At 52.0% G+C, this 11,223-nt stretch overlaps 1 protein-coding gene across 1 annotated transcript; it reads right to left on the minus strand.

The window, feature by feature from the left end:
- Positions 1-5,860: 5,860 nt before the first annotated feature.
- LOC149912289 (rho GTPase-activating protein 32-like) lies at positions 5,861-8,888 on the minus strand. Its single transcript, XM_090130762.1, has 9 exons — positions 8,770-8,888; positions 8,511-8,588; positions 8,116-8,197; positions 7,492-7,635; positions 7,113-7,215; positions 6,885-7,017; positions 6,637-6,719; positions 6,392-6,499; positions 5,861-6,032 (listed from the first exon to the last, which is right to left on the minus strand). The coding sequence occupies exons 2-9, from the start codon at positions 8,559-8,561 to the stop codon at positions 5,861-5,863; spliced, it is 876 nt and encodes a 291-aa protein (XP_089986888.1). The 5' UTR covers positions 8,562-8,588; positions 8,770-8,888.
- Between the last annotated feature and the right edge of the window lie 2,335 nt (positions 8,889-11,223).

Below are 11,223 nucleotides of genomic sequence, written 5' to 3' on the forward strand. Positions count from 1 at the left end.
CCTGATCCTTGAGGTCCCTTCCAACCCGTGCCATTCTGTGTGTGTGTGTGTGACTGGCTAAACACCAACTTTTGCTAGCTCAGCAGGTATACTACTAATTATTGAACGCCTGACAGCTGCTTATCAACACTTGGCCACTATTTCTGGACACCTGCTCATCCCTGAATAGAGAGAAGTTTGGAAGGAGGACAGAGGGGAGTCTCTTGATGCCTGCCTGTTGCATCCCAACTTGCCCACAGAGTGAGTCAATTCGGCCCTGTGTGGAGGCCCTGGCTTCTTTGGAGTCTGTTTTTCTTTTGCTGAGCTTCTCCTATCCAAACAGAATGGCCTTACAACATGCTTTCTGGTCCTTAATGCTATACCCATGCAATTTGTAACTATTACAGTTCTGTAAGTGAGAACTGATCACATGATTGACCAACTGTATTTCTAACATATGTTATGAAATAACTTCTTTTTACTAATACTAATAAAGTCTTTCTACTTTTTCAAACTGTTTCTAAGGGCAAATTACAAAACACATGGTGCTGTACTGCTTCTGACCTGTCCCACATTTGATAGCCAGTGCAGAAACAACATTCCATCCTACAGCATTAGCTAGTTCAGAGGTACCAGACGTGTATCTGGATGTGGCTGTTGTGCATAACTGGGGCTGAGGGATCAGAAATGACAGCTCCACTCTTGGAGACCACAGAACTAAAATGGAAAGATAAAATAGTTGCAGGGCAATTGTTCTCTGTGCCTGAAGCAGGGACCGATTTATGGGGGAGAGATTTAACAGCTAAATGAGGATTACAGCTGCAAGTCTGTGAAACAGATATCAGGTGTCAATGAATGTGTTAACAGCTGTGATGAAGAAGAAATGAATCCAAAGCTGTGGGCAGGGGAAGGAAATCGGGGTGGACTCACAATTTTCCCTTACAAAGAACTGCCCAAGGAGGGAGTGGAGCTGTGAAACAGCAACAATATCCCATAGCCTTAGAAGGGAGAGTGGGTCTAAAAGCTGTAACACAGACAGTGCTTAAGGATGGTCTTCTGGAACCTTGTCTGTGGCCTTATAACACCCCAATCCTGTCGGCACGGAAGGCAGACGGCACGTATTGGCTGGTGCAAGATGTAAGGAAATGACTGAACCTGTTCTCAAAAGACAGCCTGTGGTTCCTAACCCCTATACCCTAATGAGTCAGATCCCACACGGACATCAGTGGTTTGGTGTGAGAGACCTCAAAGATGCTTTCCGGACAGCCTCTGGACTCAGAGAGAAATGGCTGCGTTTGTATGAGGACACATTGTAATCCTATCGTGATTCGTGATGATACTGTAGATACTGGAACTCGTGCTAATCCTTGTCTTTGCAGCATTTGAAGCAAGCAGCTGGTGCTGCTGTCATGCAGAAAGCTCCCTTCCAACCACTCAGCAAGCATTTGGATGAGACAGCTTCCTGCTGGGGAGCCCTCCGACATCACTGCTGCCTCCTCCAGAACCATACCTGCAGATGCTTCAGAGCTCTTCAGCATGGACTTCCTTCCTCCCATCAGCAGCTGCTCCTGCACTGACCTTCATTCACACTGGGATACCATCTGCTTCCAGCAGGAGCTGACCTGCGAGACAGAGAAAGGAAACGTGGGATGAGCACCAATGCAGAAGCACAAGGCTGTGTCACCACCACGTCTTGCAGCCTTGGGAAGTCAGCTGCAACTGCAGCCTTGGTCAGAATTCTTTTGCTTTGGGGAACAGATGGACTCGGAATGGAAGGACACGAGAAAAATGACATCTGTTTGAGCTCAGCAGACTTGAGAGGTGGGCCTGGGTGAACCTCATGAGGTTCAGCACAGCCAAGTGCAAGGTTTGGCATTTGGGCCGGAGGAATCCCAGGCATTCTTTTGTCATCGTGGTGGTTTCCAATAGACCCCAACAATGAGACATCAGGTCGCCGTGTGGGCTCCTGGGTGACACTGCCATTTCCCAGCCATTGCAGCCTCGGGGCAAATAAAGTAAAATACTTCAGAAAGATCTCACACTGATTGCATATTTTACAAAACAGAAGGGGAGGGCAGCAGATGCATGCAGCTGCATCAACACCCAGGCTGCTAAAGGAATGGAAAGACAGAAACATCAAATATCAATGCCTTATTCGAATGCAAGGAGGGAAGCTTTTTTCAATGTTACTTTTTATCATTTAAAATAAGCAGTTGGCACTCTTAAAGGAAAATCCTAGGCCCCAGGTTCTGGCTGTGTGGCAATCTGGACTCAGCTGTGAATGATCCAAACAGTCTGTTCCAGATTTTAACATCCCTTCTATGCACTCACAAGTTTTCTCTCTTGACTTCCCCTTAGAGCCGTTAGATGCCAGCAAAACATCCCACAAACACTCCTTACCTCTGTGCACACAGGCACCCATCCAACCAGAGCCATCAGTCATTCCCAGCCATGCGCTCTTCCTCCAATCATGGTCAGCATCACACGGCCGTCACGCAGCTCACTTGACTCAGTTTTTCTCTTCTTTCTGGAGGTGTCCTTGCTTCTCAGCCTTACCTTCTCGTGATGTTTATCTCGCTCTGCAGCTCCTGCTCTGAATAGGCTTTCTTGGATTCCCGCATGACAGGCACAAAATGCAGCCACAGCCCCTGCCACCAAGGTCAGCTCTTCAGCAGACACAATTGATACTATGGAATTCTGGAAGGCAAGGGATTTGCCCCCTGTGATGAGAAGTTGACTGCAAAGAACTCAGAAGAGCCATGAGCAGGTTGTGAACTTGTGGGTAAAATTAGGAAGTGCAGCAGTGCAGGGCTTCTGGAGGTGAGGGTCTGCTACAGCCGCCTGGAAAGAGAGCCTGTTGGTGGGAGCTGCTTACTGCAGCCAGCAGAAGCATCGCACTCACTGACTCTCATCCTGATGGAGGATTCCAGTCAGTCTGGGAAATCAGCATGGCTGGCTGCAAGCAATCTGACAGACTCCTGGAGTGCAGTGAGAATCACTCTGTGGTGCAGGCATTGGGCACAGCAAGCAGAAGGGAAGCATTGCTGGACATGGTGCACACCAGGGGTTACGACAGGAGGCGGTCAGGGCTGCAGTGACCATGCCCTCCTTGAGTTGGTGATCTCACGGAATGCGGGCCTGGCAGGAAGCAAAGGCAGGAGCCTGAACTTCAGGAGAGCCAGCTGCAGGCTGTTCCAGGAATTCTTGGACGAGATCCTCTGGACAACTGTTTGTAGGGGCAAAGGGATGGAAAAGAGCTGGTCACTTTCTCAGAAAAAAACTTGCTCAGAGCTGAAGAGCTCTCCATCCCTGCCTCATGAAATCAACCGAGGAGGCAGGAAACCTGTTTACTTTTTCTTGGGAGGGTGGGAAAGAGCTTTGGGTTAGGGGCACATCCTGTACCAGAGCATCCCGATGGCACGCGTGGGATCAGCAGTTCTGTCAGAGAAGCGGGTGAGGTTGCAGGAGAGGAAGGGGAGGAGGTGCCAGCACGGCTCTGCACGATGCTCTGCCACACTGGGCAGCTTGATCATGGCTCAGCAGTGGGATCCGACGAGGAGAAGGGGAGAAGGAAATCAAGGCTGGGAGGGAGCCATCAGACACAGTCGGTGAGTGTCTGTGAAGTCTTGCAGACCCAGAGATTCCCAGGTTGTTTCTGCTTTCGTAGCATCTTTGTGCTGCAGGGTGAGCAAAAGGTTCTGCTGCTTGATTCTTCTGCAGGAGCCGCCTAAAAGGGAAATGGCCACTGAGCTGCAGACCAAGCAGTACTGCCTGACGTTGGCCAGGGGGAGCTTCTCCTGCCGCAGTGTGCTGATGACAGGTCTGGAGATGATCTGCAGGGCCAGCTCGTAGGTGGGAGCCAGGAAAGGACATGATGGGAGGAGAGAGGTGTTAAGGAGCGGCCAAGGCATGGAAATGCATCAGAAAGCCCTGAAAAGCGTCACAAAGCCACAGCCAGGAAGCTTGGGAGTATCATGAGCAGCATCCAGGATGCGAGAGATTATTTGCTACCATGCCAAATGGTAGCAGAGCTCCCCCTGCAGACATCCCAAAGCCAGACAAAACAGGAACAAACCCGGAGCTGTGCTGCACGCACCCCACAGCCACAGCATTGCAAGCTGGGGTGCCTTGCTGTGTGCTGCATTCATCCCAGTCCGTGTGAATGAAGACTCTGGAGGCAGTCAAGGCATTGATTGAGCACGAGTGTGCTTTTATTATTGTATAAAAGACAGGATGGTGGGAGAGGTCCACGGTGAAGATGGGACTCATCATGTCTTGTCATGGAGAGAGTGGCTCAGAGCTCTCAGTGCTGCTGTCCGGTGCCTGGGACTGGGGGCCTGATTGAAAGTCCTCCTGCAAGAGGCTCTGCTCCTCCTCACTGACACTGACGTGCTCCTGCATGGAGGTGCTGCTGTTGGGGCACTCACACTGCTCTTGGGATGGGCTGCACTGCAGAGACTCCTGGTTACAATCCAGGCTGGTGACTGTGGTGTCTTGCAGGCCCAGGTCAGGAACTTCAGCAGAGCCAGGTGTAATGAGAGCATGGACTTCGATGAGCTCCTTCTCTCCATTAATGTTGTCACATGGAAGGCTGCTGTTGGAACTGCAGCAATTTGTGCTTCCTAAGAGCTCTCCACTGATCGAAGCACAGAGAGCATTGTTGCTACTTGCCCTGGATCTTGTGGGTTGGCAAGGGCTCGATTCACCTAGAAAGGATACACAGGGGTTAGTGTCAAACTTTCACAAGCTGAATTACGACAGTGGTTCTTGATCAGGGGTGAACTGAAGATGCTAGGCAGGGGCTGGAATGCCAGAAGGAGATACAAGTGCACTGCAAGCTTGAATTCGATGTTCCTGAAAAGCAGGGATTTGGAAGCTGCATTTGCACCCTTACCTGCCAGGACTACCACTGCTGTTTCTGAGGGCTGCCTGGCATTGCGCTGCAGTTGGCGTTTGCTCCCAGAGGATGGCTTTCTGAGGCTGAAGCAGCAACACCAACTGCTAGCTGGTGATTCCTCAGTCTTGCTGGGTGGATTTTGTCTGGAGAGAGAAAACAGCCAATGCTGTGAGTCGTGCGTGGTGCAGGGTGAGGGAAGAGCAGCACTGAGCTCTTGGCAGCAGTTGCTTGTTCCTAGCACTGCCTGGTTTCTGCAGGAAAACACAAAAACCCACCCAAACAATGATGCTAGGTGCTGGAAAAGAAAGTCCTCTTTACCTGTCAGATGGAAAGTCAATGACGGTGTGGAATTTGCCCTGCCCAGCTGCAGGGCTTTCTTCCACTTCAATGTCCCGGCTGCTCTCTGTCACAACAGGAGAGCTGCTGTGGCCTCGCCTCTGTGCCTGTGCCTCCTCCAGGCTGAGCAGCTTTGTGGCAGCAGAAGAGACCCCCACAGACTTGGGCCCTGGGAGAGAATTGTGCCCTGTCAGGGAAAACCACAGGTAAGAGCGAGGATCAGAAAGCAGCAGCACAGCCACCACAGTTCTGGGGGAGGTGCTGTACTTTTCTCAGGCTTGCTTATCCGAGCCACTGGAAGAAGAGGAGCCCAAAATAATCATGTGGGCAGAGGTCAGTTTATGGCAAAGGACATGGTTATAACTAGGAGCAGCTTACTGTATCAAAATAGGCAAGGAAAAACCCAAGGAAATGGGGGCAGGGAACTGAGAAAGCTTCGCTGCCACACTTGCATCAAGCTTCTCCTGCGTGCAAACATAATAATGACGGTTTCCTCCTTGTGAAGTTTGGGCTTGGACATTCTCAGCATCCAGCAACAGGATGCCATACCCTAATGGAAGCCCAGAGGTCTGCTGTCCCCTTGATGGTAAAAGAGTATCTCAGAGGTCCTGGAGAAGGCCTGCATTTGATCAAGGTGTCAGGTCAAGATCAAGCTAATGGAGGAAGACACTCACCTGCTGCATCTGCAATGTCTGCTCTGGATTTGGAGCCGAAGAGGACGTCTGTGTGGTTGATGATGAATTCCACCACATCCGACTGCGTCTGCAGCTCCATGCAGGCAGCTCTTCCGCTGGCGCAGGCAGACTCGTTCTGCTGTGATCTGTAGAAAAGGCAGATTTTAGAAGTCATTTCTCCAAGACCGTTTCCCCGAGTCTGAATTGTTGCAGCCAAAAGCTGTCAGCTGAGGCTCTGGAGAATTCCGCAGTGGGCAATCAGTGATGCCACTGCAGAAATTCCCCTGGATGATCAAGGACACGTCAGTCCCATCTCAACAAGACTGCAGTAATTGTCACCTAGACATTGTGCCCGTGGGGTTGGAGAACAGCCCAGGCTCCTGCTCTTCTGTCAGCCACAGATTTTACAGGAGAAGAGCACATTCGATGTAGAAAAAGGGAGGACTGTTTTTTTTTCCCTGGAGAACAGATGAAGCGTTGTGTTGAAACAGAAGCAGAAGTTTACCTTAAGAGGTTTGGAGCCCACACAATGGCTAGGTTCTTGGCATGCATGTTTGTTATACTGGAGCTCCCAGCCAGACACGCCAAGTGTCTCATCAGGAACTCCAGTGTCCTGGAAAACAAGAGAGGCAAACGTTCAGCACCAACGAGCATGCCGTGCTGCAATTCAGAAAGACAAAGGCTGGAACCACATCGTTGCCCTCTGCAATGCAGCAGGGCTGAGCTCAGCAGGCTGAGGGCAGCACTGACCTGTAGTGAGGAGCGGGCAGCTGCTGGATGACGTCCTGCATTCTGAGCAGCCGCTCCTCCTCTGTAGCGGCACCAACAGCATCCTGGAGTAGTGCAGAAAGGGAGCGAGACACCAATCAGGCTAGTACACCACTGCGAGTAAACCTCGTGGGGCTGACAGCAAAAGGGCCTCCGAGCTGGGGCACTGCTGCAGCCATCTGCCAAGAGGCCCAGGAAGAGGGAAATGAAAGACGTGGCCTTGTGCTTACCGAGAACTTGCCGTACAGCTGGTGGGTGAGCAGAGGGTTCGGGAGCTCCCTGAAGTACATCTTGCAGAGGGAGCTCACGCTGTGAATGTCACGGACGGTGAGCTCAGGAATCTGCTCCGACTCAAATTCCTGCCTGGAGAGAGGGACACAAACCCGGTTGAGCGAGAGGAAGGCAAGCCCAAAGCCACACCAGATGCACTCAGGCTGTGTCAGTCGCAGCACTCTTACCGCAGTCTCTGGATGTTGGACGTGACGCCGGACAGGCGGTATATCCCCTGCACCACGCCGTGCTGCTCAATGAACTCAGCGCAGCTCTGGAGGACCTGGGGGACTGAAGAACACGTGCCAGCCGTCAGTGGAGCTCCTGATTCAATCGTGCTGCAGGCTGTGCTTCACATCCCATCCACTAAGCCCAGCCAGGCTTGGCTGAAGCAAATACAGATGTGCTTGTCTCTTAGGAGCATCCGCCTCACTTTATCCTTCAGCCATCAACTCCCATTACACGTGCCTCCACGGCTATCAGCCTGCCCCCTGCTAGATATGAGCTCCCTTTCATCCTCTTTAGATGCCCAGCAGAGGAAGATCTCAGGAATGGGCAGCTCCTTACCATCACGACCGGAGTGGAGAAGATGCTCTCCCAGGTCACCGCCAAACACCCTTTCCTTCTCCACCTCCCGCTCGGTCGGTTTCTTTGGGCGGGCCTTCACCAAGGAACGAAGGAAGGTGAGGATCTTGCTGCGTTTCTTGGGCACTGCACAACAAAAGGAAGAAACCAGGTCATTTCAGGTCTGGCTCCGTTGGACGAGGCCGAGCACAGCACATTCTACAGAGCACGTCAGAAGGGGAAGAACATTACCAACCAGTACATACAAAAAGGGATTTTCCCCATCTCTGGAGGAGCCCAAGGCCAGGTGGGATGGGGCCCTGGGCAGCCTAATCTAGTCTCACATTAAATGTGGGGGCTGGGAGACCATCCTGAGGCAGGAGGGTTGGAGCATGATGATCCCTGAGGTTCCTTTCCATCCCAAGCCATTCCATGAGTATTCTATAGTTTCCCCAAGTCCAGTCATAAACCCAGGAGGATTGGGCCAAATCTCTGCCCCATGGTGTGCATGAAGAATCATCAACCCAGAGGACAATGTGGGATGGATAAAGGAGGTACTAAACATGGAACGCACCCCAAAAAAGACTTCATTTTGCTTCCCCACACCATCAAATGTAACATCCGTACCTGGCTTTGGCACTGAGTTGATGAGTGCCTCAGGAATGTTCTTATTAATCAGTTCCACACACTCCCCTGGGAAAAATCCAACCTGTAACAAGAAGAGAAGCCAACTATTGCATGCAGCACTTCTCAGGTCTGAACTGTTAAACCAAAAGCCACATAACATTTCCCTCGGAACGTGCTTGCCTGACGTTCCATAAGACTATCCAGCAGAAAATGGCCATAGTTCACAGCATAAAGGTAATAATTTTTCAACATTTGCAGCCATCGGCAAGGTCCCCTGACACCGACACAGGGAAACTGTTTACGTCCATTAGGCATCCTGTGCATGCAGAGCAGCTCTAAGCTAAGATTCCTGCCTTTACTGCAGTTGCACTCTCCAGTCTGAAGCTTGTGCCTACCTGGAAGCCGAGCTTGCCTCTCCACCAGGGGGTCAGCTCCTTTGGTGGCATGTCGATGACACACACGATGTCTCCCACCTGCAAGAGATTGCAACGTCAATCCCAGCTTCAGCATAGCTGGGAGGAAAGCACAGCTCAAATGTCTGCATTCTTCTGCACTGCCAAACATCGCCGAGCATTAAAGCACTTGCACCAGTGCAGCTCTGAAGACATTTGCCATTGTAAAATTGAGCAACAAGGAACGCCTTGAACTGCTTACCTCAAAGGAGAGTTCATCCGCTGCCTGGGCAACGTATCTCTTAATAGCATGGGCAGCAGCAATAGCTGGAACATTCACAGGTGCCACCTCATGGTCCAGCAGGGGCTTCCCCTTGTTCTCAGTCTGAAACAGAGAGCACAGGCCACGGTGAGGAGCTGGGAACCAACGAGGATTTCAAGGTGAGGAGCACATCTGCAGAGAAAGCTGCAGGAAATGCACTCGGTCCTTATCATGGGCACTTCAGAAGGAACTGCAAGTCTAATAACGGCTGTTTCTCTCCCTGGTGTGCAGCAGGCACACGCCAGGCAATGCAAGGTTGCATCTCTCCCCACCCAGACTAATCAGCAATGGCACTGACGCAGACAGGTGGCCTTGTCCATTTTGCCCCCTCCTTTCCTGCGCTCTTTGTGCAGGAAGGCTGACTGTTTCAGATGCTAGGAGACCGTGAAGAGGGAAACCAAAGCTACGGCTGCAGTTACAAGGTGCAAACAGTGCCACTGCAAGCACCAAGCAGCTCTCTTGAGCAGTCCAACCAACAGCGAGGCCAAACAGAGCAGAGAATGATTGTTGTTTCTGCAGCCATTTCAAGGGAAAAGTCAGTAGAGGACAAACACAACACCCGAGATGGCTCTGGTACTTTTATAAACTTGCCACGCTTGCACTACTGTCTTGCCACAGAGGAGCTCTCTTGGAAAGCAGGAGAGCACATCTGCGGCTCACTCTGCTGGCTGCAGTCAGGGAACAAAGACCAATCAGAGCTTCATACTCTACCTCTGTCCATGCCAGGTCAGGCCCACAGCTGATCTCGCTGCACGCCACAGCCATCAGCGTAGGTGTGACAAGCTGGAACTGAAAAGAAACACACTTTTATTTTCTCTGTTCACATCTCTGCTGTGCTCCCTACAGCTGTCGGGCACACTCACACAGCCCAAGCACGCCTGCTGGTGTCCCTGGTGATGCTGTGCAGCTCTGCACAAGCTGGGGCTGGGACTCTTTGCCTAAGGGATTGGTTTCCTGTAGACCAGCTGGTCACAGCACCACAGACAGCATCCTTCTGAGGGCTGAGCTGCAGAGCACGTGGAGAAAACCCACACGTGACCAGCGTCCCATCAAAGCTGGATGAGGCTGTGTTACTAAACACGGGGCGTCACGGGCTGCTAAAGCATGTGGGGGGACAAACCATGGCAGGTACCTGGCAAGAGATCAGAACGAGGGAGAGAAATCTCACGAATCCGCAGCCGTTCCTTGTCACTTTGCTCTGATCTTCCACGAGCAAAAGCTGCAGCAGGGTAGCAGGCAGAGGGTGGAGAGAGGAGAGAGAAAGAGCAGGTCAGTTTGCTTCCATGGTTTAGCAAAGATTACGAGGGAAAAACCAAAATCTGCCCTCCCTCAACTTAAAAACTTAAGTTTTCAACTTAAAACCATTTCCCCTTATCCTGCTGTTATCTACCCTTTCAAAGAGTTAGTTCCCTCCTCTTTTTAGGCTCCCTTTAGGTACTGAAGGCTGCCATGAGGTCACCCCACAGCCTTCATTTCTCCAGGCTGAACAAGCCCAGCTCCCTCAGCCTGTCTTTGCAGGGGAGGTGCTCCAGTCCCCTGATCATCTCTGTGGCTCGCCTCTGGACCCTCTCCAGCAGCTCCCTGTCTTTCTGGACACTGTACTGCAGCTGGGGCCTCACAAGAGCAGAGCGGGGGGGACGATCACCTCCCTGTCCCTCATGGCCACCCCTCTGCTGATGGAGATAATGTGATCCTATGAGCTCCGCCAGCCAGCAGTTCTCAGCACTCACTGTCCCCCCGTCTCTCCCACACTGTCTCAGCTTACCTACAAGGTGCTGCACAGGACGGTGTGAAGACAAAGGGACGCAGTCGGTGCACAAGTGCAACAAGCGAGCTGCTCAGTCAGAGCTCCAGCGCTCCAATGAAGGGACGCAGCACGCACTGCTCCTCCCCTCATTCTAGCCCTTATGACATCACTGAGGGCCACCAGGCTGCTCCACCACGACGGACAGGGTGGGGAGGCAAGACCAGTCACGAGGGCAGAAGATTCCAACAGCCCAGCCCAACGTTCTGGAATCAGGGGCTGCTTGGAATTCTACCCCAGCCAAATCCTGGAGAAGCTGGCACGGGGTCGTCATGACCAAAGCGCAGGACCTGGCGCTTGCTCTTGTTGAGCCTCGCACAACTGGCCTCAGTGCATCCCTCTGGAGGGCCTTCCTGCCCTCAGCCAGATGGACGCTTCCTCCCAGCAGCATACCTTGCAGTGCTGGGCCCATGTCAAATCCACACTAGAGTGGGTTTTGTTACATTCAAGGGCATGTTGCAGCACCCATCTATTTCACCTGTAGGGAAATAAAGCAGGAGATGGGAGAAACACAGAACTGCTGCCAGACTGCTTTATCCCTTTCTCAGCCCAACTTCCCTTGCCTCATCCCCTACCCCAACTCCTGGATG

The sequence above is a fragment of the Phasianus colchicus genome, chromosome Z (assembly GCF_987193195.1).
Source record: "Phasianus colchicus chromosome Z, bPhaCol1.hap1.1, whole genome shotgun sequence".
In the NCBI taxonomy this organism is placed as follows: domain Eukaryota; kingdom Metazoa; phylum Chordata; class Aves; order Galliformes; family Phasianidae; genus Phasianus; species Phasianus colchicus.